The 25750-nt window shown below is 42.8% G+C and overlaps 8 protein-coding genes across 8 annotated transcripts; 4 read left to right on the top strand and 4 right to left on the bottom strand.

Moving 5' to 3' along the window:
• Positions 1–989: 989 nt before the first annotated feature.
• Positions 990–1808, top strand: BDB00DRAFT_789695 (uncharacterized protein; the record flags this gene model as incomplete). The annotated part of the gene is made up of 3 exons (XM_053120891.1): positions 990–1143; positions 1329–1379; positions 1465–1808. The coding sequence occupies 3 exons, from the start codon at positions 990–992 to the stop codon at positions 1806–1808; spliced, it is 549 nt and encodes a 182-aa protein (XP_052977577.1).
• Positions 1809–2304: 496 nt separating this feature from the next.
• BDB00DRAFT_509887 (uncharacterized protein) lies at positions 2305–3003 on the top strand. The gene is made up of 3 exons (XM_053117657.1): positions 2305–2529; positions 2614–2638; positions 2772–3003. Exons 1-3 carry the CDS (start codon positions 2390–2392, stop codon positions 2952–2954), a joined length of 348 nt encoding a protein of 115 aa, XP_052977576.1. The 5' UTR covers positions 2305–2389; the 3' UTR covers positions 2955–3003.
• A 974-nt stretch (positions 3004–3977) lies between these two features.
• Positions 3978–4724, top strand: BDB00DRAFT_767392 (uncharacterized protein; the record flags this gene model as incomplete). The annotated part of the gene is made up of 4 exons (XM_053119667.1): positions 3978–4114; positions 4267–4383; positions 4466–4571; positions 4656–4724. 4 exons carry the CDS (start codon positions 3978–3980, stop codon positions 4722–4724), a joined length of 429 nt encoding a protein of 142 aa, XP_052977575.1.
• Positions 4725–5166: 442 nt separating this feature from the next.
• BDB00DRAFT_734672 (uncharacterized protein) lies at positions 5167–7015 on the top strand (the record flags this gene model as incomplete). Its single annotated transcript, XM_053118366.1, has 10 exons — positions 5167–5197; positions 5308–5349; positions 5408–5540; positions 5620–5633; positions 5723–5779; positions 5865–5963; positions 6040–6447; positions 6565–6823; positions 6892–6925; positions 6995–7015. Coding segments are annotated over 10 exons (1098 nt in total), but the record flags the coding sequence as incomplete, so codon positions are not given.
• Positions 7016–7180: 165 nt separating this feature from the next.
• On the bottom strand, positions 7181–9376 carry BDB00DRAFT_833961 (uncharacterized protein). The gene is made up of 2 exons (XM_053124303.1): positions 8587–9376; positions 7181–8501 (listed from the first exon to the last, which is right to left on the bottom strand). Exons 1-2 carry the CDS (start codon positions 9308–9310, stop codon positions 7207–7209), a joined length of 2019 nt encoding a protein of 672 aa, XP_052977573.1. The 5' UTR covers positions 9311–9376; the 3' UTR covers positions 7181–7206.
• On the bottom strand, positions 9377–18789 carry BDB00DRAFT_833957 (uncharacterized protein). Its single transcript, XM_053124302.1, has 21 exons — positions 18245–18789; positions 18145–18175; positions 17951–18035; positions 17077–17855; positions 16915–17016; positions 16390–16838; positions 15979–16324; positions 15881–15905; positions 14832–15800; positions 14169–14754; positions 13908–14073; positions 12903–13832; positions 12533–12820; positions 11914–12440; positions 11660–11824; positions 11313–11579; positions 11036–11239; positions 10070–10971; positions 9843–9997; positions 9608–9747; positions 9377–9532 (listed from the first exon to the last, which is right to left on the bottom strand). Exons 1-21 carry the CDS (start codon positions 18394–18396, stop codon positions 9445–9447), a joined length of 7356 nt encoding a protein of 2451 aa, XP_052977572.1. The 5' UTR covers positions 18397–18789; the 3' UTR covers positions 9377–9444.
• Positions 18790–22905: 4116 nt separating this feature from the next.
• On the bottom strand, positions 22906–24089 carry BDB00DRAFT_883883 (uncharacterized protein; the record flags this gene model as incomplete). Its single annotated transcript, XM_053128275.1, has 5 exons — positions 22906–22925; positions 23018–23019; positions 23151–23464; positions 23542–23762; positions 23840–24089. 5 exons carry the CDS (start codon positions 24087–24089, stop codon positions 22906–22908), a joined length of 807 nt encoding a protein of 268 aa, XP_052977571.1.
• Positions 24090–24570: 481 nt separating this feature from the next.
• Positions 24571–25748, bottom strand: BDB00DRAFT_767359 (uncharacterized protein; the record flags this gene model as incomplete). The annotated part of the gene is made up of 2 exons (XM_053119663.1): positions 24571–25017; positions 25107–25748. The coding sequence occupies 2 exons, from the start codon at positions 25746–25748 to the stop codon at positions 24571–24573; spliced, it is 1089 nt and encodes a 362-aa protein (XP_052977570.1).
• Positions 25749–25750: the final 2 nt, after the last annotated feature.

Raw genomic sequence — 25750 nt, 5'->3', positions numbered from 1 at the left:
AGATCGGTGTAAATGGAAAAACGTGTGATCTACCACTGCAACAGCTATTGGTATCAGCTACTTGATCACCACAGTTATGACTCTGATTATATACATCAAAGCGCCATTAAACGATTGCCATATTCTCTTTTACATGCATTTTTGTTGTTGGCGTATGTAACCACTTGCACTGTTTTATACAGCTCTTGTATCTGTTTACGAAAATAGATATTACACTATATTTCAAGTTATTCCTTGCTGCTATTACGTTATGCAGTATTATCTATGTTAGAACCATCAGTAACGCGCTACTTTTTATTAGCGATGGCAGAATTTCACTCTATAATGCTATATCTTTTATTGATATCAGTAGGAGAGAGGTGACCATTGCAGTTTTCTGTGTACATGCTACAAATATAAATGCACCTTGGGGGTTTTTGGGTTTCAGGCGTCTCCTTCTATATGAAAAACTATCTTATGATCACATGCATATGCAGGCCTATAGATTCGATGCATGCACTTTTCTCTAAAGTATAACTCTTTATCTTGCAAGCCTTTAAAAGTTAGCTAGTTCCTTTGTCTCTCCACTAATATACTCTTCTTGTTTCTTTACTACTCTCTTTTTCTTCCAGTCATTTTAATCGTATCCTCAAATGCAGACGACATCTATTATTCAGTTTATTATACCCATATTAAAAAGACGTCATCTATCAGTAACGCTGACTTCAACAGCGGCAGCTGCTGTGTTGCTGCTGTGGGAATTATACTCTACCTTTCTATCTCGAAGAGCATACAGGAAATCAATTTCGAGAGGATTGAGGGAAGTCCCATGCCTACCTGGAAGTCTGCCTTATTTTGGTAAGAAACAAACGCGCCTGACAGATGATTAAAATACCAGGCAACAAAAATTTAGCGGTAATGATATATACGATATAGGTCACTTTTTTAAAATGTCCAAATGTTTATCTGGGCCCAAGTTTCATGAGTGGCATGCCAAATACGGTACCATAATGGCTGGAAATAACAGAGGAGAAGAGATTGTGACCATCACAAGACCTGCACAGATAAATAACCTGACAGAGGACTTTTCTTTAGGTCCCATTTTTCGTTTAAACATGGGTGTCAAATCATGGATAGTTATCGGTGATAAATACATTGCCAACGGTATTCTTAGACTCAAAAGGATCAATTACTGCTGGACGCCCGTACAATCATTTTTTTGTTCAAGTATCAAGCATTGAATTCTCGGTACTAAAGATAGCTGGCATTCTTTTATTGCTGTAAAAAATATCATCTTGAACCAGCGTAACCGCAGTTATATACACATATTAATGCTAATCACTATAGAGGACCGGCATTTACGAATCCAGATAAGCGTTGGAAAAAATGTCGTGCTATCAGTAAGTGTTATTAAATGAAAACGTAAAACAAGTATTTAGCAACGGAAGAGTTTTAACATGTACAATGTATCTTGTATGTTAACAGCGCAAGAAGTATTGGCACCTAAAAGCGTCAAACGCATAGCTAGTACAATTGAGCGAGAGGCAACAGGAGTCTCAGAGCTTTTGCGGAAGCGAACAGTCGAACGTGAAAGTGTTGACGTTGTCAAGGATTTAAGACTTGCTTCTGTCAATGTGATCATACAAACATGCTTTGGCAGGACTATTGCCTCGCCCGACGATCCCTTATTTGAGTCCGTACTCGAGCTACTCGACACAACCATGGAATGGGGTGCATCACAAGAGAACATCCGCAGCTTTTTACCGGCGTTCACAAAGATGCTTAATCTTTATATGCGTAGTGAAAAGGACATGGCTGATTATATTTAAAGACAAGAGAGATCCGCTGGTGGGACGTCTGATCAAGGAAGCACTGGAGAGCGATGCACCATGTTTTGTCAAAGAGATGTACAAGACCAACGAATTTGAATATGAGGATATACTTGTTACTATGTGTAAGGCACAATTGGATTTACGGAAAAGTGTCGGGATGAATGCTGCGGTGGAAAAATGTGTATCACTGTTGGTGACAGTCTACTTTCTATAAATACTTTTTGTGAATTGTAGCTGACATGCTAAACGCTGGTGGTGATACTACGCCTATTACCATCTCTTGGGCTTTTATAGTTTTATGTCATCATGTTGATACCCAAAAGCGTACTCAAGAAGAAGTTGACTCTTTTATCAGAAAACACCAGCGGTTGCCGGTTTACGATGAGCGGGAAGAGTTTCCTTCCTTAATTTCCACACAAACGGAGTGCATCCGATACAGGCCGACTGCACACATTGTTATCCCACATGAGTCTACACAAAATTGTAAGTTTACTTAATGCACATATTACTGTCAGCATTCATCAGTACATGTAGCCACAAATATTTCCAACAAAAATGTTTTGAGTAATACGTATACAATGTCTCGCAGTGCAGAGAATTACAACAAACCAGAGATATTTATGCCAGAGCGCTTCATGGATGACCTGTCGCACCAGCTACACATCTCAGTAAATGCTAGTATTGAAAAACGCGATCAGTTCATGTTTTGTTGGGGAAGGTTAGTGACAGACCGAAACTAGTACTGATGACGAGATGAAATAAGAATGATAGCCTTATTTATCGAACACTGTTGGCATCATAGACGAATGTGTCCAGGTGTGCACTTGGTAAATTATATATGGAGCCGGGGAAAAGGGTGCTTCTCTTCTTCGTGAAGGATGATAGAGGTAGTGGGCTTTGCTGACTTCTTTCTTACATGTATTCGCTTCGTAACGGTGATACTTTTGACGTCAACGCTAGGCTGAAGTGCAAATGTTTCATATCTGGGTACGGGTCTTTGCAACTTCGACCATTGTACCTCCACTAGATGAAAAGGAAAGGCCTGTATATCCGGACTTGGACAACTGTTATGATGGTGGAATCATTGTGAAACCTCTCAAGTCACGACTTCGTTTCGTTGAACGTTCTGATTGCCTTATTTGATATATTATAATTATTGGCGACTGATTGGCTACCCACTTTATGTAGATGGATATTTTATGCATAGAGTGCTACCCTTTTTCTTCTTAAACTAACAAATTTTATTTTTCAAAAAAAAGTGTAAGCAGTAGTGTTAGCGCTAAATTTTCAGAGCAACGTATATGTTGAGTTGCTTTGCGCAGATATAAAGAAGAAAAACACATGACAATAATAAGGTCATACACATGGAAGTGGACAAACAAGTGCTTGTGTAGTTGTAGTCTAACTGATGCCGGATCCTATCACCATGGCATGTTACATAAACTAAACGATAATCGTGAGCTAAATCACACAAATGAAGCACAGTAGCTTGTTTTGCCTTTGACAATTTTTCGCACCCATACTGTAGACTAAAAAGAGATAAAACAGGTTATATAATACACTTGTTTATTTTGTGGTAAAATCGTATGATCATTACTGTGGACTTTTGCGTAGCATCCTTGGGATTCAACAAGGTTGTGAGGCATAAAAATCTACTCTTAAACATCTTAAAAACATTGTGACTTATAACCTACTGATAATAATTAAGGATTCAAGTGATTGGACTTGATGCTATTCTGTCGATATTCTTTGATTTACGAGTATCATTCATAACTACTCCTTTTCGCTACAAAAATGCATCATAGTGATAAAAAGAGGTAGAAGTAAATCACTGTGGTAGAGGATCATGTCATGGTCTCAATGTAGGAGGCAAGAACAAATTTTTATTGAGTAAAGAGGATGGTTGACTCTACTATGCCAACAAGTCAATTATGTCGACCGATATCTATCTGGCACTGGTGGATATTTGCTAAAGTACATTGTTTGTTGGGTAAGGTTCTCACACCTGCCCCTACAAAAGCACATGGCTTTCTCAGCGAATCGGACGGGAAAACCTGCATAAATTTATCGTCCTTTGCAGAAGAAAAAATCACCCCCTTTTTTTGTGTGGGTTGAGAAGCAAGAACTTCTTCTCTTTTCCTCTGTCTTCTTCAGGGAACACTTATTATGCCTTCATTTTTCGACCCAGCAGCACCGAAAAAGGCTCCTCGTCCACCACGACAACTGATATCTGACTTGATGTTTCCAGAATTGGAACGTCAGTTGTCGGACGACCCTGCTCTTTGGCCAAACCTGAACGGACTGTATATCCTCAACGTGACAAGACGAAAAAAGCCTGCCGCAACGTGGTACCTTTTATTCCAAGGTAAAAGGGACATTGCCAGTGTTATAAAAAGAGAGAGGTTTGTTTCCATTATCAATAACAACATGCTATACAAATACAAATAGGAAATAGAATCAAGCCGGTAATCACAAAGCTGAAGCAAGCGTCACGACAGGCTAGCGGGGAAAAAGTGCCTGTTGTCAAGCTGCAAGTTGAAGATGGAGATGTGCTGAACTTTGTTGCAGGAGGGTAAGGACGCTATCCAATAGTGCAGGCAAGCCACTTATCAACATATAAGAAGGACTCGGCATTTATGACTATGCATTTGTAGCTTAACAGGTGTAAAGGCATACACGGCACGTCGTATCAAAGTGCGTGGCGACTTGGTGCTGGCTCAGCGTCTCGAGAAGTTGTTTGAAAAGGCCGGTGGTCGTGAGGTAACAAGCGCATCATCGCTGTATCTATCTCCCGCCGCCCCCACATCATCGTGTATATTAGCTGACTCTTATGTTTTAATTTAGCGCGCAATGCAGTTTGTTCAACGAAACGAGCATTTGTTTGGCCTGTCTACCACAGCAAGCAAACTCTAATAAAGCTGTGCGACCATTGTGTTTGTTGTACCTGAATGCCATGAAAATAGTAAATGAAAAGAAGCAAACAATTCTGTCTTGGCATGTTTTTGTTGAAATGCACTTGCGCGGCCTTACCATTTAAGTGTCTAAAGTAATTTACCTACCGCCTAGTAGGTGCTGCCGAGTCAACAGCGCAGCCATAGCATAAAGTGGTCAGCCAAGACCAGCAACAAAGAAAAAGCGGGTCTGTGCGGCTTGAATCCGCAAAGCATACAGAGACTAAGCGGAGAATATTCGATGGTGGAAATAAAAAACGAATGCACCCGGAAAAAGCTCTTGGCTTTTCTTTATCCGGCAGCCGCGCATTATATTTTCCCTCGGTCTTGGATTCTTTTTTTCTTCTTCTTCTTCTTCCCTTCTCCTGCTATTCTTAGAAAACCGAGCTTAAATGTCATTTCAAATTAACAATCCATTACCCTCGAGTCTTGCATGTAAGGAGTGAACTGGCATACGACACACGCGTGTGTGTACTATTCCCCCTTCCCCGGGATAAACGGAAAAGTTGCGGAACAATAAGCTCACTAAAGTGTACCACCTTTAGCGGAATGTCGCAAGGCTTCCCGCATTCTGAATGGGTTCATTGGTAAGGTTCAAAGGACTTGACAACAAAAGAAAGGGAGTCAGAGCTAACGCAAACCTAGATCCGGGACAGGGGTTGGATAAAATTATCCCACCTTCAATTCTAGCAAAAGCCAAAGGTCTCGCAGTCTTTACGGTCCTCAAGGCAGGCTTTCTTTTCTCTGGTAGAGCTGGTTCGGGTCTGGTGATTTCCAGGTAACGCAACGAAAAGAAGGATATTCCCATCATTATTTCTTTTGTTTTGAAGTGACTAATAGTCGATATTTGTTGATAGACTTCCTGACGGATGTGAGTTATATTCACCAGATATGGGACACTGCAAGAAATTACAGATGGGAGACTTATCTGACAGCAACCTTCTATTGAATTCAATTTAGCATGGTCTGCACCTGCAGCTATCATGACAGGCGGTATGGGATTTGGAGGTCAAGTTGGTACGTGTTTTCTTGAATTATTTGTGATAGAGTGGAACGGAGAAACAGGACAGCAATGCTGACCGATATCTGTCATCTTCATCAGGTGCTGAGTTAACGGATTTTGTCATGGTTTTGAACACTGCCGCCGCCGTTAAGACGTTCATGCATCATGGTAGCATTACTTTGGGCGGCAACGTTTCAGGTATTGTATGAAAACACACACAAAGCCATATCAACAACGTCGTTACTAAGTATCAACTGACAACATATCGCATTAGTGGCCGCTGGACCTATTGGTCGAAACGCCGAAGCATCAGGCGCCGCTTCACTTAAGAGCGTCTCAGCCGTATATTCGTATAGCAGAACGCGTGGTCTTTTTGCCGGGGTGTCCCTGGAGGGTTCGGTCATTATCGAACGTTTCGATGCAAACGCAAAAATGTACGGGCGCAAAGTATCAACACGTGATTTGCTGAACGGTACGATTCCTCCGCCTCCGCAAGCCGATGCATTGTATCGTGCCCTAGATACACGTTTCCATAGTCATAGTTCTGCTGGTAATTACCATAGCGGCGGTGACGGTCATGGAAGCGGATTGAGTCGAAGTGCAACCACAGGTCGTTTCTCTTTCATGAATGGCGGAAACAACAACAGCCGCCGAGATGATTTCAACAACGACAGTGGATACGGTTATGGCGGAGGACGTGAAGGCAGTGGCGGCCGAGGAGCTGGAGGAGGATTGGGACGGTCAAATACAATGTACAACAACGAACCAGTTTACGGCGAGACTTTTGTGGACAAGCAAGCATCGAATTACAGTCGTAGCAACTTGTATGAGAGCAATGGAGGTGGCGGTGGCGGTGGCTCTTATGGGGGTGGTTATGGTAGCTCGCGTGGTTTTGACTCGCCTTCACTGGGCAACACCCCAACACCACCGGCGCGCAACTCGAATGAAGCACGTGCTCGTGCCGTGTTCAATTTCGCTGGTGAACAGGATGGTGACCTGCCGTTCCGCAAAGGAGATATCATCACCGTTACGAAAAAGACCGACACGCAACATGATTGGTAATACTATGAATTCATGAGACGAGGGCAATTGGGATGACATATTAACCATAGTAATTATAACATAGGTGGACCGGTACTTTGAATTCACGCACAGGCATTGTAAGTAAAGAAGCTTTTATCTTAATTTGACAGACACACATGTCATGCTCACGCGTTTCATTTTATTAGTTCCCTGCCAACTTTGTAGAAATGCTTTAAACCCTTCTATCTATTCTTAATCTTCCATCATCTACAGACGCCCATCCATCACCCTTACTACCACTAGTCACCTCGTCAATAGTATGATTGCCCTGAAACGAATGTATATTTATAATTCTCTCCCGACATTATGCTACTACGTACATATACAGAATATATTGTTTTATATACAAATAAGATGATTATGACTGTGGGAACAACGTGGTCATTAGGTTTCTTTTTGAATTTAAATTATCTGTTAGACCAACGACCTCGATACCTTTGTCACAGGCAAGCTTCAGTGTGTCTTTAGTACTGTGGCAATTGCGCACCTCAAGGACTTGCAAGTGTTTCGAATCATCAATTAATTTTCGGAGAGCATCGTCGCTAATGCTAGTCAAAGATAATAGCCGCACCGTCTCGACAGAGCCCAAGGATAAAATTACTTGATCGTTAACTGCAGCTACCCGGTGAAACTTGACTTCCTTCAACGACGTGAGTTCCAATAATGCAGTTGCCAAAGCCTTATCTGACACGTCATAACACTGACGCAATTCCAGCGTATTAAGTTTTTGGAAGCACCGTAATCCATTAATGACGGCATCCGACAAAGTAGTGGTGTTGAAAAACCGTAAGTGTGTCAATTTCGATTCGGCGCCGAGGAGGACGTGCTTGTCAAAAAGATACTGAAGTTCGTTCTCCATCGGACGGTCTACATTTCCAAAGTATAGTTTCTTGAGGTTGTCCGCCATTGCCAGCTCGCGCGTTATAACATCTATGTCTTCAAGATAGTCGAAATAGGCATTCTGTAGTTCTGGACAGTTGCGGAGCAGTCTGGCAATGACAGTTTCGGTTCCTTCACCAAAGTGACAATAAATCATGCTTAGTGCTTTCATAGTGGGTTGCGTCCAGGAGTCCAACAACGTGAGTTCTTCCTCCGTCAGATCGTTGAGGCGTAAGTACGCGGACCGTAACGTTTCGCTATGTCTGGTAAAGAACGGCAAAACTTGTGCGACGTGGACGGCTGTACCAATTTCAAGCAAGCGCAACCCAGTGGAGTCTGGCCGCTCAGCATCTTTCTGTGACAACTGTGTATAGTGCACATCTGTGTTGTATCCAAAATACTCGATCTGTGGACAGCAGGTAACAACAGTGTCCAGAACCGCCGGCTCGCAATTTAATAGTGTCAATGATCGTAGCTGGGGACAATTGGTGAGAGCTGCTGCAATTTCTTCACCACGCGTGATTTGGGTCTCGAGACGCAGTTGTTTGAGAGGATGCGGGTCGATCAGTGCCGTCGTATCACCGACAGCTTTGCGAAACGGTGCATTCATCTTGTAGTATAACCAGATCAAGTTTGGAGCGGACACCAGAATGGCTGATAACGAGAGGACGATTTGGCAGTCGGAATAATCCACGTCGAGTCGTGTTAATGTGCTGCGCATTTGCCATAGAGCAATGCCTGTGAGTTCACGATTGACAGTGTACGTCATTTCCTCTGATATTACAATTTGATTTCGGTGTGTTAATTCGATATGTAGACGTTGTGCGGAAAAAGAGTAAAGCTGAGGAGGGCACTCAACTGGTTAAAGTGAGATGTGATATCTGGCTAAAGTGTCCCATTTTCATGTGATTTAAGTATAGAGAACGTAACGCTTTGTTTTTGCATGCGAGGGTGAGTGACTTGACGTGTTTGCCGATCGATGCTACTGAGTGACAAACGGCCATGTCTTCATGCCCACCTGATGCTGTCAAAAAATTCCACGCTGCTCTACATTTTATCAACCGATCGCGCCAGACTTTCGATACACAAAGACACGCGCCTTTGCTCATTATTGGCAATCGTTCGAATATATTGAATGCTATCTCCAGAGGCATACGTGCAATCATGTCGATACACTGTTCATGGCGTAATCGGGCCGTTTCTTCGCCTTGTACCATTTTGGCGTAGTTTGGATCCTTCTTGCTGACCTTGGCCAGACCCTTTGAATAAATGTCGGCTGCCTCCGCTTGTTTGCCTTGCATCGCATACGTTTCGCCTGCTCGAATGTAGCCTCGTGATGACCGGGAAGCGTATTTTATTATATGAAGCGCATCCTTTATGGCCAAGGCAAATTGGCTTGTCATGGCTCTGGCATTGGCACGTTTGTCTAGTAATTCCACGTAATCTAATTCAAACAATCGGTTGATCGCACTCGAAGCTTCGCTGATGACTTTAGCATAATCATTGCTAGTTTCTTGATGGCTGGTATTTTTGACTTTGTTGGGTGTCAAAGGTGTCGTTTTTTGCTTTTTTCTGCTTGGCATGGTGTGAAATATGTTGTGCTGATCTGTCAATGAAGGTCGAGTGTTTACGAGAAACAACAAGGAGACTTTGGACGGAGAACAAATGTTCATTTTAATAAATAGAACAGCAAATTATAAGTGGGTAAAATAGGTCGTTATAGCGCTTCCTTATGTAGCTCATTGCAGCAGAACCGCCTCAACGTGGCTACAAGAACTACATGGCTCATTGGCTTTGTAAGATATCTATTATTTAACGTTTTTGTTATTATCAGTAACGTCCGCACACAATGAAACTAAATGATTGTTGTTATCACTTACTCATCGAACCCAGCATTCATACAGAGCTCTCTGGCAGATTCCTGGATATCGGCCGTCAGCGTAACAATAGGGAGCCGTATGTCAAGCTTTCGTTCCTTTTCGGCCTTGCGTATTCTTTTGGTCGCTTCTACACCATCGCACTGTTATGTAATTATACGATCAAAATTCATTAGCCGACACTGTTAAAATGTTTTATATCACATTTTAAACATGGGAAAAGAGAGCGTATTCAAACCTGTGGCATATGATGATCCAGTATCGAGAGTGTGAAATAGCCAGGTGGGTGCTTTTTCCAGGCTTCGACTGCCTCCAGCCCATCTACAGCACATACGACATTAAATCCCAAACGGCTAAGCTGCTTGTGGAGTAGCTTCCGTGCAACGGGATTATCTATGCATTGCATATAATTTAATAGAAGTCAGTATAGCGAAGACCACAAATTATATGCTTCCTTATGACTACCTTCAGCAGCCAGAATGTTTTGAGTTTTGAAAAGTGCAAGCTCCTCTGGCGTCAGGGAATCTATGAGTCGCTGGCTTTCAGAGCTGATCTGCGTAGCCATCGGGGGACGTGCTTGGCTAGCCGAACTCTTCCTTTGCGTTGCTATTGACGATGACGTTGTGTCTTGGATTTTATGCCGCCCGTCTTGCTCGCGTTGTTGTACCAGCATCTCTGTCATAACTTTCACCAGCTTCTTACGGCGGATCGGTACTGGCATACGTACGACGGCTTGATGATCTTTATTGTGATCCCGACCAATGCCGGTTGCGTGCAATATCGTCGAAACGGCTTCATAGTCTGTAGCCGGATCCTGCAACTGTTGCTGCTGCTTCATGATTCCCTCTTCATCGTAAGGTGTGGACGAAGATACAGCTAAAAGCTTTCTGCCGTTTGCATTGCTCATCAGCATATCACTAAGCGCACCTGTAGGATAATGCATGACAATGATGCATTTTGCACGCTCCAGGAATTTTTTAAGTCTGGTAGCCCATAGTTTAAATTTGGGATCGTGGGTCAAAAACAAACCGACAATAATGATTGGATAGTCTGCTGCTTGATGTGAATGAAGGTCATCGACCGAGCAAACACCATCAACGATGATGCCTGGCAGCAACTTTTGCACCATTGTAACTGTTGACTCGTGCTTGTCAGCCACAAGCACTCGTGTGCCCTTTAAGCTACCAAAATGATGATGTAGAATCTCCGTCTTTCTCACTGCCTGCTCTTGCGTCTGAATTGCAGATACTGTGAAAAAGAACCGTGACCCTTTGGATGGTTCGCTGGATACATCGATTTTACCAGACATTAAAGTAACGAGCTGCAAGCAGATCGACAAGCCAAGACCAGTACCGCCATATTTACGTCTAAAAAGAATTCATGAGCCTAAGATAAACCCTTGTACATCTCATCACGATATGTATAACCTACGTAGTACTTCCATCGACCTGGGAAAAGGGAACAAAGAGTGCTTTTCTCTGTTCTTTGCTGATACCGATGCCTGAATCAATTACCTCGAACAATAGCGGCACTTTGTTGTCTGCTGATATGCCTCCTGGTCTCAGAGAGCAGCGAATCATGATTTCGCCTTCATGCGTGAACTTGATTGCATTGCCAAGCAGGTTTATAATGACTCTAATGATTGACATTAGCTGTTATCGCTCCAGATCGATGACAGAAAGGGGGTGGTTAAACCCCACGTACTTACTGTCTCAGACGATTACCATCCGCTATTACGACAGCAGGCACGTCATCTGCGATTGTGTACGTTATATTGATACGCTTCTGTATTGCCATGGCAATGAGCATCTCGATAACATCCGCTACAAGCTCTTCTACCACGACAGGTGCTAAATCCAGTGTCACTTTTCCAGCTTGTAATTTCGAAAAATTCAACAAGTCGTCAATTAGTTGCAGCAGCATTTCACATGATTCTTTGGCTGTCCGTACAAGGTCGCGTTGCTCTGCATCGAGTCTAATTTTGTACATAAATACATCACTGATCAGCTTTCTGTTTTGAAGAATAACTCTCAATCGTGAGTATTCTCCACGTACTTCGTATCGGCTAGTAATGAAATCATGCCATAAAAGCCAGCAAAAGGTGTACGAATCTCATGGCTCATATTGGCCAAGAAGATTTCTCGTAAACGTGTAGCCCGGTCTGCTGCTTCTTTACTTTTTCGTGCATCTTCAAGCGCTTGCTTTTGCATTTCAATCATTCTATCAAAGCACATAGTCAGAAAATGTTAAGCACTCTGTTTGTTTATATCCGAGTTTGTGAATAAGGCAATCAACAAGGCGACACTTACCTCATATTCGACATGGTCACACGCTGCACGGATTTGAAGAGGAAGGCATTGGTGATAGAGATACCCATTTGCTGACACAGGAGACTTAGCACGGTAACGTGTCTCTGGGTAAACACGCCAATCGTACCTTCAATAAGCAGGCAGCCAACGATCGTACACTTGTGAACGATCGGCATACAGATTACCGACTTCCGTCCAGTCTCTTCAAACCATGGCCCGACCGCAAATCGAGAGTCTTCTTCTACATCATAAATAAAGATGCTTTCGCCCGTGTTGATTGTGTGATGTACAATACGACTCGACACAAGTTTGTCTTTTTCCGAAAGCGGCAGAGGCGGATCGTACGTTGTTGTGGAACCTTCTTCTCCATACGCGCATACACCGAACTTGTCATCCTTGATAATAATCGCCACACAATTTGCTCCCGAGTTATCCAGAATTATATTCAGCATGGAGGTCAAGAGTTTATCAAACTTCACCTCGGAGCTTAATAAATTAGACGACTTCAATATGGATGCCATATCCAGCTATATGGTTATTTTAGATGGCAGTGTGGTGAGTATGCTTTCAAGTAATTTAGGCGCTTATAGATGCTGTATAAATCTGTTAGGGTACTTACTATATCCAAAGTCATTAAACTCTCTTCAGTTGTTACTGGCGGTATAGACTCGCTATTGTAAGGCTCAATGGTTGCTGGGACATTGTTGTTGTTGTTATCAATGTTTTCATGTGAAGATGCGGACGTGCTCCAGGCAGGCTGACCATGGAAAGGCATGGGATCAGTCTGTATTCCCTTTTCGTGTCGTTCCACTCGTTCATCACCGAGAGAGCTGATCAAATCGGCAAACTTATTATTTAAATGGCGTACTTTTCCGTAAGAGCCATGGGACATGTACATTCTTGTAGCCTACAATTGAATGCTAATCAGTTTCCAAGATGCTGAAGGAAACAGCTTTTTGGGATCTGTAAATATTACAAAAAAAAAACACCTTTTTGATGAAGCCGTATGCAACGTTATCAAAGCCAATTCGATGATAGAACGCGCCCGTGTATTCATGAATAATACATAGCTCCAAGTACCATAACCCTTCTCGTGCTTGGCTGATCGCTTCTTCGTAGAGCCGAGCAGCTTTCAAGATATCCGTCGCTTCACCAAGCGAGGCTAGCTCTGCTTCGACAAGCGTCCAGTACATGGCATAATTGATGCGGCTATGTACAGCCCATTCATGAAGCAAATCCTGGTTCACGTTGACCTGGTCTACATATTTCTGCCGATTTTCTGGATCGTTTCTCGCCTTTTCAATCAATGCAAGTGAATAGTATCCCAAATTCAGTCCGATGTGGCGATGATTTGGATGCGCATTCATCGTCTCGAAGCACCGATGGCCAGTTTCGACAGCAGCATCATAATGGCCATAAATTGTCAAGGGGATCATTTTGTAAGATTCGTACCAGTTTAGTGCTACTGCAGGATAATCGCTATGTTTGGAAGTTTCCAGTATAAAGTGCTCGTCGCTGAATCCGTCATCACCGTCAAATACATTGGGTGTGTCAACATAGGTATGGCCTTGAAGCGCCTTGCACGCTCGTACGATACACATGACAAAGCTGTTCATGTCGCTTGTCTGCGACCAAGAATGTATATCTTCGAATATCTCCTCGCTTTCACGCAAAGTATCGGCAACATGGTGCCCACAGTAGAACATGGTAATGGCAATGTGTGCCTGGCAACCTGTGGCATAGATTTGATCACCAGCAGACTTTGCATATTGTAAAGCAGGTCGAACATGCTTTGTCAGGTTGTCGTGGAGATGATGGCTCCATTGACGCACAAACGCCATATAGAGAGTGTGAGCACGGCCTTTGTCTTGATTGCTTCCGTACTTTTCTGCCAAAGCGATACCAATCGTGCTTATTGTCTAGGGATGAATAATACATTAACCGATGATTGCTGCTTAAAGTTGGTCTATTGTGCAATGTAGGAAGTGAGTTACTTCTGAAAATTCATATTTCTTGTAAAGAGTCGCAAAGCCAAGTCCAGCACAGACGAATGAACTGCCAGATACGCTAGTCGGGCCATGGGTAATGGTCAAAATAACGAGACGACACGACCAGTATAACATTTCACCTTTTTGTCCACTGAAATAGCTCACAGCAATACTACATACAGAGTATAGATTAATAAGTACATCAGTGATGGAACGGTATAAACATAGAAGCAGTAGCTTAGTTTTTATGAAGCAATGTATACATACTATTCGTTCATGACATCCATCATCGCTTTTAATACAGTATCGTCACATGTCGATAGGCTGAGGATTTTGTCATGGCCGTACTCTTCAATCAATTGCTGAGTCTGGGCAAATATACGCTGTAGTCCTTCTTCGGAATCGTCAATTTTTGATACTTCGTTGCCTAGCTCATCCATTGCTTGTAAAAGAGCCAGTCGTGCTTTACTGTGGATCTGAGCGCTCATGTAGTGTCGTGATTGTACACGATAGGCAGGGAGCCGGTCAAGAGGAGATCGCGCGTTTTCGAATATAATTTTAAGTGACTTCTCGGTCGTTGCAAGGTCGCCCTCCGCCCAACTTAAGCTGGCAGCGTTACAGTAAAGTTGCAAACTTGTTTTGTACTCCTCATCCGTCCATTCTAACTCTGGTTTAGCCAGACGTATTGCATACGTGTAGTACGCATATGCCATACTGAGCGCACCAGAGGAGCGACCCCGATCGCCAGCGAGAATCAGTATTTTGCGATACGGTTGTCTGTCGTCAAGCGCCATGATCAGGTCCTGACATTTTAGCAAATGGTCGGCAACCAGAAATGCATCAACATTGGACTCTATCATGTATTTATAGAACACAGAATCAACAAACCTGTCACACATATGAAGAAATTGTCAAGGAGACAAAGTTTACCTTTCATCATGTGCTGTGCGATAGTCAGATGTATCTTGTTGCGTGTGTTTGGATTTGCCAGCTCGGCAGCCGCCTGCGATATGCGATCGTGACTCCACTTGAATTCGTCCACGGTAACCGGCATAATGTAGCCTTCTTGTAATACTGTTTGCAATCCACTGATGGGATCGTTGCTTCCAGAATAAACAGAAGACTTGCTGCTCTCGTTCTTGCGACGATGATAGTAATCAGATGGTGTCACAGGTGACGATAGATAAGATGATTGATATGATGTGGATTTAGGGTCACCCGTTGGGCTGTCAATACTGCTACCACCGCAGCTACCGCTTCCGCAGCTACTGTTTAAATCCGAGAAAATAGATCCGTCGTCTGTTGCCATTGCTTGTGAATCAGAAGAGGGATGATCATCGTTTTTCTTTTTGCTAGCATCGAGCATCAAACTCTTGACTGTCGTCCACGAGAACGTATCGCCAACGAAAGAGGCCCATTTTAAAAGTGCTTGACTTGCCGGCGGTAGTTCACGCAGTCTCGCAACGATAAACGAGACATCCAGTTGTGTGTCGGATCGAAAGTCGCCATGTTCAAATATCGCAGCATCCTCAATTTGCTGCAAGTCATAACTCCACTCGTTATTTTCCCAGTCAAAGTATATATATCTTTTGCGCTCGAGTGTTCGTAATAGCTGTGCGATATAGAATGCGTTGCCTTGTGTTTTCTTGTAAATTGTTTCGACCAGCGGAAGTACATCCTCTCGTTTGACGTCTCGTGGTCGATGGAGTGTGTCGCATACAAAGTCGATAAGGGCATCAGTACTGATAGGATTCACACCAATGAGGCTGACGTCAGCAATTTTATTTTCAAGAAGCTCGGCTAGCTTGGGTGTAACTTCTTCATCACGGTAGGACATGAACATCAATATCTTGACACGTGATGTCATGAGTGACTCAAGGATTTCAAGTGACGGTACATCTGTCGGGACGACAGTAAAGAATTAACAACGAGTAGCATATAATAGAGTTAATAATCTTAGTATTACAATAGAAATGTACCTGCTTGATGAAGATCATCCAGAAACTAGTAGGTCAAAAGTAAGTATAGAGCTGATTGAAGACCGACTAGAAAAGAGATTATTGAGCTGTTGACCTACCAACGTCGTCATACGCCAGCGTGTAATGGCTCGAATCAATTCCACATACAAGTTATGGAACTGTGTCCGACGAGCTTCAATATCGTCCACTTGCACTGATTCTGTAAGATTGATTTGAGAATCATCATCGTTGCGATTAAGCAGAGGTTTGAGTTCAGGAACATAATCCGTAATCATTGCAATATTTGAGTACTGAGCCCCAAGCGATAGCTTGATGTGCTCGTAAAATGCATTGATTTGATCTTCTGATTCTGATAAAATCTGCTGAAGTATTTGTGATAAGGACTTAAGAACTGCGCTGTACGGAACTTTGTTCCTTGAATCGAACTTGGACGTAGCAATATAGCTAAATGCGAATGTAATCATTAGGGTCATCACATTACTACTAATTTAGTGAGCCTGTATACATACCCATTTTTGCGGGCCGTTGGTTGCACAGCCGATAGCAGAGTCGATTTTCCTATTCCTCCAGGACCATACACGCCCACAACAGTGGCGGTTATTCTGGAAGTACCAGCCAGACGGCCTGTCATGCTAGAAACGTCGCTTCCTTCCACGCCGCTATTGCTGCACCGACTAGGGGAAGTTGTTGATATGAACGTCCCATCGCCATTACTAGCTGCCTCGTCAGAGACATCATCACTCAATACGTCCCGCATGACCTCCGTGACTCCAGTGCTGGATGTCTTTGTGCGATTATTACTGTTAATACTGCGTAGGCGCATCGGTTTATATAAACCAGCACAGCGCTCGATTTTAAAAGTCATTTCGGAAATGATATCTTGTCGACCATAGATTGATTTGGGTAGGGTAAAAACGGATGCAACATCATATTGAGCTAGTGGAAATGCAGGTATGGACTGAAATTCATCGGATGTGAGGAACCGAAATCGTGATCAGAGATAGTAGCCGCTATACTATATTATAATTCTCTACCTCTTCAGAAGATGATGATTCTTCTGATGCTGTGAGTCGCTTTAAGCATTCTTGAAGATCAGTACGGATACCGTGGGCGCTAGTATATCGATCGTCAGGAGCCTATACATATTGAAGTTAGTGAAAAACCTGAGAAGAAAAGGCAGAAGTACAATATATAACCTTATTAGTCATTTTCTCGATAATTCTAGATAAAACTTCAGGAACGTTCAGCTGGAGCTCATGAATCAAAGGGACTTTGCGACTCAAGATACTGTTTAGGATTTCCAGCGGACCGCCATCAAAAGGATTACGCGAAGTAAGGATGATGAAGAAAACGATACCAAGAGAGTATATGTCTGATCGGTGATCTGGGGTATAGGTTGTGCGGCCGGTCTGTTCTGGACTCATGTACACCAACAAGCTCTGGAGCATGCTCATCAGTCTTTTGCTTTTGCTTGTCTTGCGCCATCCTTCTGACGTTAATAAATATTGCTCCATGGATTTCGAGCCAGAGCCGAAACTCCACAGTTTTACGGGACCTTCGTCAGTGCCATCCCACTGGAAGCTTTGTAGAGAGATTTCTCCATGTGTGCAGTTGTGTTTGTGGATGTAATCGAGAGCGGAGCAGCATTTGATGGCAAATCGTAAGAACGTACAAAGATCAAAGCTCGGCAAGTTGTTGCTGCTGTTGGTGGGCGCTCCTCCTCCTTCGCTACCACTTTCATCGAAGCATCCCTGTCCGGCAGGGGTAGAGGAAGGTCGTACTTCTGGCTTGCTTGACCGCTGTCTTATCCAAGGTGAAGATGTTCCCGTACTGGAGTAGTCCTCACTACCGCTGACAGTGGAGGATGATGTATCATCGACGGCGTTTTGCTGCTGCTGGAGATACCTTGTGCCCTCGTCGGCGTAGATGACTACCGTTAATCCACTTGGCATGTTGATATATTCGAGTGGTCGTACTGCAGATTTTGTACATCAATGCTTCTGCTGTGGCCTGTGTATATTTACTATTGCTAGCATCACTATTAACAGATAATGACCTTTAGCAACTTACCGATATATGATGGGCCATCTTTATATTGATAGAGTTTTTTCATGATGAAAAACTCTCGTTCAAAGCGCAAAGAATCCGTTGATGCCTAGCAAAGTATACAGCACTCATCAGCAACTTATTCTTTTTGTGGTCGGAAGTAGTCTGTTCATGCGACGGCGGAAAGTTCATCGGTGGTTGCAGTGCTGGTTCGTTACCTTGGCTACTACAGCGCTTCTATTCGTGATTCTGCATGGTAACAATACCATAATTAGCGTTTTGCATTGACCGCTCAATATCTTAAGCAGGATTGCTTACCTGTAGCCATGGACAATGTCACAATTTTCTCCATGTGCTAAACTCGGGGTCGTTGCTGATGTAAAGCGGTATCCTGAAACAACCAGTTGATCAGTCAGCACGCTATTAGTGAGTCCCACGGAACCTGAATCGCTTGAATGCGAAGCTGTCATGGGCGTTGTCGTTTTTTTTATCAACTATGAAATGTGAGCGACTAATACGCGGAAGAGCGTGGAGAAGGAGAGAAAGGAAAGGCAGGTGTGGGGTGGCGTCAATCGTAGTGCTTCCTCGGGCTTGACAGAGTGTGCACGCGCTCTTAATTCTAAGGAGGCCGAAAGAAAAAAAGCCTGCATGATTTAAGGAGATTCCATGCAGCTGCCAGAGCAAAGGAGACACAGACAGTAGATCCAACTGCAAAGCGACAATCCTCCAAGCTCTTGATGCAATGTTATTCTTCGCACAACCAGAAATCCAGGGGAATCCCTAGAAAAGAAAAACAACAAGTTGCTGTTACGCAGAAGTGTGTTAGTTATTGACACTACCAACTACTGCAAGGTACCACAACAACCCATGAGTGCGCTGATAATGTGCATACAGTAAAGTTGGTTGTTTGAGCGCTCCTTACTCTTGATGTTGCCTTTCTGCTCATGATATCGAGGGTTTAAGATCAAATCCACGGACCAAAACACTATTTTCAAATTGTCCTTGGAATCCTTTTTCCCGTGTATCTCGGTTCGGTTCGTTATTCATATGAAAAAGAGCTTGAAGTTTGACTTACTCAAGTTGTTCTTTCTCTCATAAACTTGATACGTATTTTTAGGTTCCACATGCATGCAGTGTTACCAGCTATCAACTTGAGTTGAACTGCTACTAATTCTTGTAAATGATACCTAGTTGTAGTACATACAGCACAATACAAAAAGACTATCGGCGCCATCACGTATCACAACTCATATAGGTAGGAGCCTTTCAAGTTCTCCTACTTAGAGTATGCTTTGCAGCTTGATTTGTGGCCACGCTTTTAAAGCCCTATACGTATTGCTTTTATTTAAGACCATATTGATCACTGGAGACAACAAAAACGATAGCAATGGCAAAATATCGTGTTGCACAGCCAGCTGCACATTGATACTATACTCCTCAAACACTTTCTGTTTTTTGCAACACCAAGAGCCTTATTTAAGCGGCAATAAATATGTCACGTCCGTTTTATATTCCTTACGGTAAAGTGAATATTACTGTGTGCATATTGCAACAAATGGTATAATCATGATGATGGTGGTCGTTCTCTGTCAGTGTATATGGTGTTTGTTTACGGTCTTTGCGATTTTATTTGAGTAGTTTTAAATGCAATTGACAGCACGCCTTATTTCAAGTTTTAAACCTAAGTAGCATGTGCAATAGCTCTAGTCATGAGACCAAAATGAACAACAAGTATTTTAATGTATTATGGTTGAAAATCTACAGGTTTTTTTAATGGCTTTCAGACAAGCAGGAGATGAGCTAAAACAAGCAGCTTGTTTTCTCTTCTCTTCATTGTAGGACAGCAAAGCGGATAGCCTCGAAAAACTAGATTATTATTATCTCATCTCAAATCTCTCCTGTTGATGCATCTTCAGCGTCTTGCAGGTACCTGAAATGGTCCTCAAACGTGTTGCATATCATATGGATACTCTAGCTGACACTCAATAACACTTTATGAAAGGTTCCATAAAGCCCAAAAGATACAATTATACAATGTAAGATTGCTGATTAGAGTAGACATTGCTCCACAAGTGCTCCTTTATACTTGTGATTTACCTAGCCATACATCTACTGGTGACAGCAAGCCCGGCAATGGATGGCTCTCTCCTGCCTTCTAAAATGTTTCCAAGCCGTTCCCGTGTTCTACCAAGATCTCTCATATGTAGCTTTTTGAAAAGTCTATATGCTGATTTTGACGTCTCTTTCTTTAAATATCATTGATAAGACCAATACTCGTTTAAGTCGACTCTTATATTGTCTTCAAACTTTCTTTTGCGCCTCTTTTTTGGTATATGATACATATCCTTGATAAATGAGTACCACGCAGTGTTAAGGGTAAATGTTTTTTGAAAAATTAGCTTTTTCTATATGTATCTACGTATATGCTATGTATGCAAGCATGTAGTTCCATAACCTCTCTAACACGAATGTCAGCACAACATACCATTAGATGTAGGCAGAAGCGGTTTTACCTTATTATTTGTTTTCTTAAAAAAGAGGCTCTTTGTCGGCGAATGGTACGAATATAGATCGATGTTAAGTCGGAAAAACTTGAACATCCTCCGCAAACTCACTATCACTCCGTGTTCCCGCAAACTTCCTTTTTGTATGCAGTAGAGTGCCCCGATCGCAAAAAGAAACTCAGTTTTGACTACATCATGCTCTAATGCTAACTATTATTTTGGCAAATAGCCGACATCTGTTCTTATTAGATAGTCCCGCAGTTCCCCGGCTCCCAACTTTCATACTTTGATATCTGTATATGATATTAATAAGCACCTTTTCTATACACTTTTAAAATGCGTCAATTGAGGCGCGTTTTTTTCCTTTGTCTGATCGACCAAGATTTTGATATTTTGACCAAGCATAATCAATCCAATAGCAATTGATACTGATTACAGGGTGCAAGCAGAATTTTATGCGTGTCTCAATTTCCTACACTATTTTCGTACCATCTCATCCTTTCATCTCACACCATAACCATAGAAGTACGATTATTAGCTACCTAATGGGGAACATATGCTATTACGTTAGTAAGCTATTTTATTTTATGTAGAAAATGCGCAAACAAAGCAGAGCATTTTTAATAGAATTGATTTTCCCTTTATGGCAGTTTCAATATGCTCCTTCTCCACTATCGCCACCATACACGTACAAAGTATTGTATATACGCGTTTCAAATACAGACCGCTATGGTAGCGCACTCTCTTCTTTTAGTAAATATACAATCTTTGCACTCCTATCTTGAAAAGGATGCCAGCACATTTTAAAGCTGAGCAGTTGAGGTCCCGTGCGTGTATATAGAGAAAACTTCGATTGATCTTTTAACAAATTGATGCGCCGGAGCCGTACAGACGATTAGGAAGTTGGAGAGACGCCGCCGCGTTGTGCAACAAAACAGAAGAGCAGAATGTTGTAACTTATTTCCTAAAATGCCCGAAATGGCCGTTGTATCCATACTCTTTGTTTATAAACAGGGGAGCTCTCATGTAGAAACGAGAAAAGCCTTCCTCTGTGTACTAATCGCTAAGTGATGTGATGTGTGTGTGTGTGTGTATAATACGCGTGGTGCGCGTTGTTGTTGTGTAATACACACTAGCCTAAAGTTTGGGACCATTTGTTAAGTTAGTTAAAGTTCCTGCAGGCGATCATTTTTTGTAAATTCCATGGTGTAACAGACGTGTTGTGTAAAGGCGGTAGATTTAAAACTATCTTATGGCGCAGTCTTTCTTTTACACCAATCTTTCACTCAGCACACAAGGATAAAACTTCTTTTAAGGTGGCAGCGAAGCCGATATTATAGAAAAAAAAATATCACAGGCGACAATTTATTGGATTTGTAGGAAGAGGACCGGAATTCTTGAAAGCCTAGACGCGGGCCACAGCGCCCATTTACTACTGGAACTGCTGTGCCCATGAGCCCACAGGAGCAGGAAGAGGAGGCAAACGAAGGAGGGGGAGGGGCGCGCGGGGGCCTGGAGTTACATGTTTGTAGATAATGAGCATACTGTCATGTTGTGGATGCTCCTTTCTTATGACGAGAGACTAGCAGTGTACAGCAGCAACAGAAGAGATAGTTTAAGAGCTTACCCAGCCGGCACTAATTGTGGCAGACGATTAGTCGAGCCCCCCGGGCGACGGATCCAACAAGGTCCCAAGAAGATGGGTGCCCAAGAAGGGACACACGCAGGAAACGAGAGCGAGAAAAAGGGAAGGAAATAAATGAAAAAAAATTTCGACAGGCTTTATATAACAAATCAACGCGCCTCCCCTTTTTGTACTACTACCAATGCTGCAGGCATCAGTGGTTGTCATAGGCACCGTTTAACCTTTTCCTTAAATCTCAGCCGAGAGTGTCTACCGTTGGTTGGCTGGTTGGTCCCCCGTGAAAATTAACAAACAAAACCACCTACTCCACCCAGGTAATTAGACCGCTGCCCCCAAACTTTTCCTTTTCTCGCAGAAAAAAAAAGAGTATTAGTGTAGTTATTATTACTATTATAGTGATCTAGTGGTAGCGGGAGTAGCCTGATCAGCATCACCCGGTGTTATTAGACCCGATGCTTTGGCACATTGTAGGTGTAGTAAGTGCCCATTCCTGTGACCTCGAACTACGATACTATTTCCTAAATATCGATGACATCGGTGACACTCAGATCTTGGATCAACATATACAGGTCCAATATCTTTGTACATGTCGATCAGCTGGCTACCAATCTGATTGGTTTACTCACGTGAGTAAACTACTTGTCATTTCTTTTGTTTGTTCTCCACCGACCAGACATCCTTTTCTCTCCCTTTCCAATCATAATATTATTCTCACCATCAAGTTTTCTCCTCGACTTAAGCCGACCACAACTTCCCCTTCGCGTATGTCATGCAGAGAACGGCGCAGCGAATGCACTAAGAAGTCTTGTAGGGTTTGAATTGGCCAATCGTCAGGAATTAATTGCAGTACCTATACATACACACAAAAAACATTCAGCATTCCCACACACATATCATATTTGAAACGTGTAATTTCCTTTTGCTACCAATAACACCGCATACCTCTAATATGTCCAAATAATATCCCTGTGTTGTCAGCAAATGCATTGTTCGTATCAACATCAACTGCCTGAAATGCATCATGTTTGTGAGTATGCGTGTGAGAAATGCGATATAAGCATATGTCCTTGCATACCTCTCCTTGATCGCCAAGTATGTCTTTAACAACATGGAGAATAACTGCCGACGTTCGTTTAGTTGCTGAGCAGACTCTTCTTGCGTTAATGGCGTAGCTTCTTTGCCTGCTTTTTTCTTCTTTTTTGATGATGCTGTCTTTTCAAAGCGGTTCAAAGAAGATGTTCTTGCTGGTGTGATCATCGTCGTGTGCACTGGTGCAATGTCCGGGACGGCGCCTGTGCTCTGTCCATTGGTTACGCAATATGTTTCCGCACCAACAAAGTCTTCAAGCTCGTGTATCAAAATACGCAATGCTTCTTCATGCTCTTTCATCTAGATAAGCACCTATTTTAGTTACTATCGAAACCTTTTTTTCTATCCCGACAACATTGAAGCGATATACTAGTTACCCTCCCATAAATGATAACCCTTTCGATGTTCAAAGGCCCAGCCTCTGAGATAGCTTGAAAAAGTGTCGGTGGATCATACTGTGATGATTGTTGCAACAGTCGTATCAGGAGCAAGCGTCTGCGAACCAGTTCCGTTTGTTGATGACGCCCTAAATAAGCGACAAAAGTCTGATCATGCCCGCCTATTTCCATGGGATTGACTGATTGCTTGAATTTATCAACTATGTAAAAAAAGCATTAACCAAAATTGCGCCGTCAAGCAAACATAAGCGCATGCCACATTAGACCACACGCATACTCAAAATTTGTATTTCTCCGGCTTGTGCACTTTGAATTTCACGTTTCACATCACGAACATAACTACATGCCAGCCGTGTATGATGCTCTGCACGGTCACTTTCGCGCGTCAAAACGAGGTATTCAAGATATGTCCGGACGGGCTCATTGCCATAGCGCTCTAGTTTTTCCAAAACTTCGTCGGTATCCATCTCGGTGGCACGTGGTGATCGTATGAATATTTCGACACCGTCATTAGGTGCATTATCCATTAGCCACCAGGTATATTTAACAATCGTCTCCAGGGGAAGCTGGATATTATCGTTAATGTCGCGTAAAAGCAATCGTTTGATTTGACTCAGACCGTCGGTAAATCGTGCGTCTGGTGACTCGCCCGAATATATCTTCGTCCATGTTTCCAGCACTTTTTCATACAATTGTTTCGATTGGTATAGTACAGATAGAGCGTAGTACCTCTATGAGAAACGAAGATATACCATTCTAAATAAGCCATTGGAGATGAAGCTTGGGTGCATACATTTGTACAGTATTCGTTCTTTAAGATTGAGCTTTACCTTCGAGCGGACAAGTGCATTGGCACAATCTTCAAGACAACAATCATTTGGTCGCTGAAGAAGGGTATATATGGATTCATCGTTGCTAGCGCCCACGTAGAGTTTCAATAATGCTGTGTCTATAGCCTAACAAAGGGATAGAGTTAGCTTCGACTGACCGCTACTAATCGATAAGATGCTAGTCTTTAACCAGTATACACGAGTAACTTACTTTGCATACTGCGTTTCCTTTTCCAATCAAATTCCTGTGCTTTCCGCGTTCTACTGTGAGGTATCTCTCCAATGCTTCTCTTGCGTTCTTTAACAAGACGCGCCGCATTTCCATGGTAGGACTTGACCGCTTGTCATCTTCTTCTTCCAAGTGTGGCGAGTAGTTTTTCTCCATAGTTTGTGCTACAACACCTTCAATATTTCCTATACTTTCCAGTAAACTACGAATACCATCGAATAATGATACATTAGGTGTTTCACTGATCCAGGAAGACTGAGAGAGATCGCCAAATAGATATATCACCACCCGTGGATCCAGATTTCCTTTTGATAGTAATGCAAAAGCATCTTCGAACAGAGTTTCTTGCAGCAGAAGCAAACCAGCCTTTTGGTAAATAAAATCTAGTTCTGATTGCTTAACAACAAGAAAAGCATATATAATGTTAGTGGTTTATATGGGTCAGATGTAGTATAAAGGAAAGGAGGTCACATATGAATAGTTACCATGCGTTCTACATGGGTATTGTTCTCTGTCGACAGCGTGTTACGTGCTTGATCGGCCATATCCAACGCTTCTTCAAAGTTCTTCGTATCCAGTAACGCGTCGACTTGAACCACCAGAGGAGTAACGATCTGCGCCTTTACACTGTCACGACCGTATACAAGAATTCGAGCAGGCAGAGTAGAAAACCGAGCAACTTGCCGCCGTAATTGGAGCTGTAACTCGTCATCCTCACTATTATTGTTGTTGGTGGTGCTAGTCGACGATGACAGCCACGGTCGCCTTGAGAGCCTGTCTGCCATACCTTCCATCCAAACCTTGATACCATGACCGAACGACATGCCACGAGGCTCAAATGATGGGTCGAGTTGGATAATTTGGAGAAGTTTTTGATCGAGAATATTGTGGATTTCGATGGTATGGTTTCGTAAAAGTGCTGCGATATACGGGAATTCAACGCATAATGCTTTGGGATAGCTGGACCATTGCAGAGTACCGCGAATAGGAGAGCCGTGCGAGTCTGCAAAAATACCAATCGTTGTATGGTTGTTGGCAGAAACATTCCCGCTAACCACCAGAAACTCATCAGCTTTGATGACTGTGAGAACAGGACGCGGTACAGTCTGTGGAGCAGTACCGAGCATGG

The sequence above is a fragment of the Zychaea mexicana genome, assembly GCF_025766255.1.
Source record: "Zychaea mexicana strain RSA 1403 chromosome Unknown BDB00scaffold_60, whole genome shotgun sequence".
NCBI classification, from domain to species: domain Eukaryota; kingdom Fungi; phylum Mucoromycota; class Mucoromycetes; order Mucorales; family Lichtheimiaceae; genus Zychaea; species Zychaea mexicana.
Note: the sequence above shows the minus strand (reverse complement) of the source record. Positions and strands in the feature narration are given on the sequence as shown.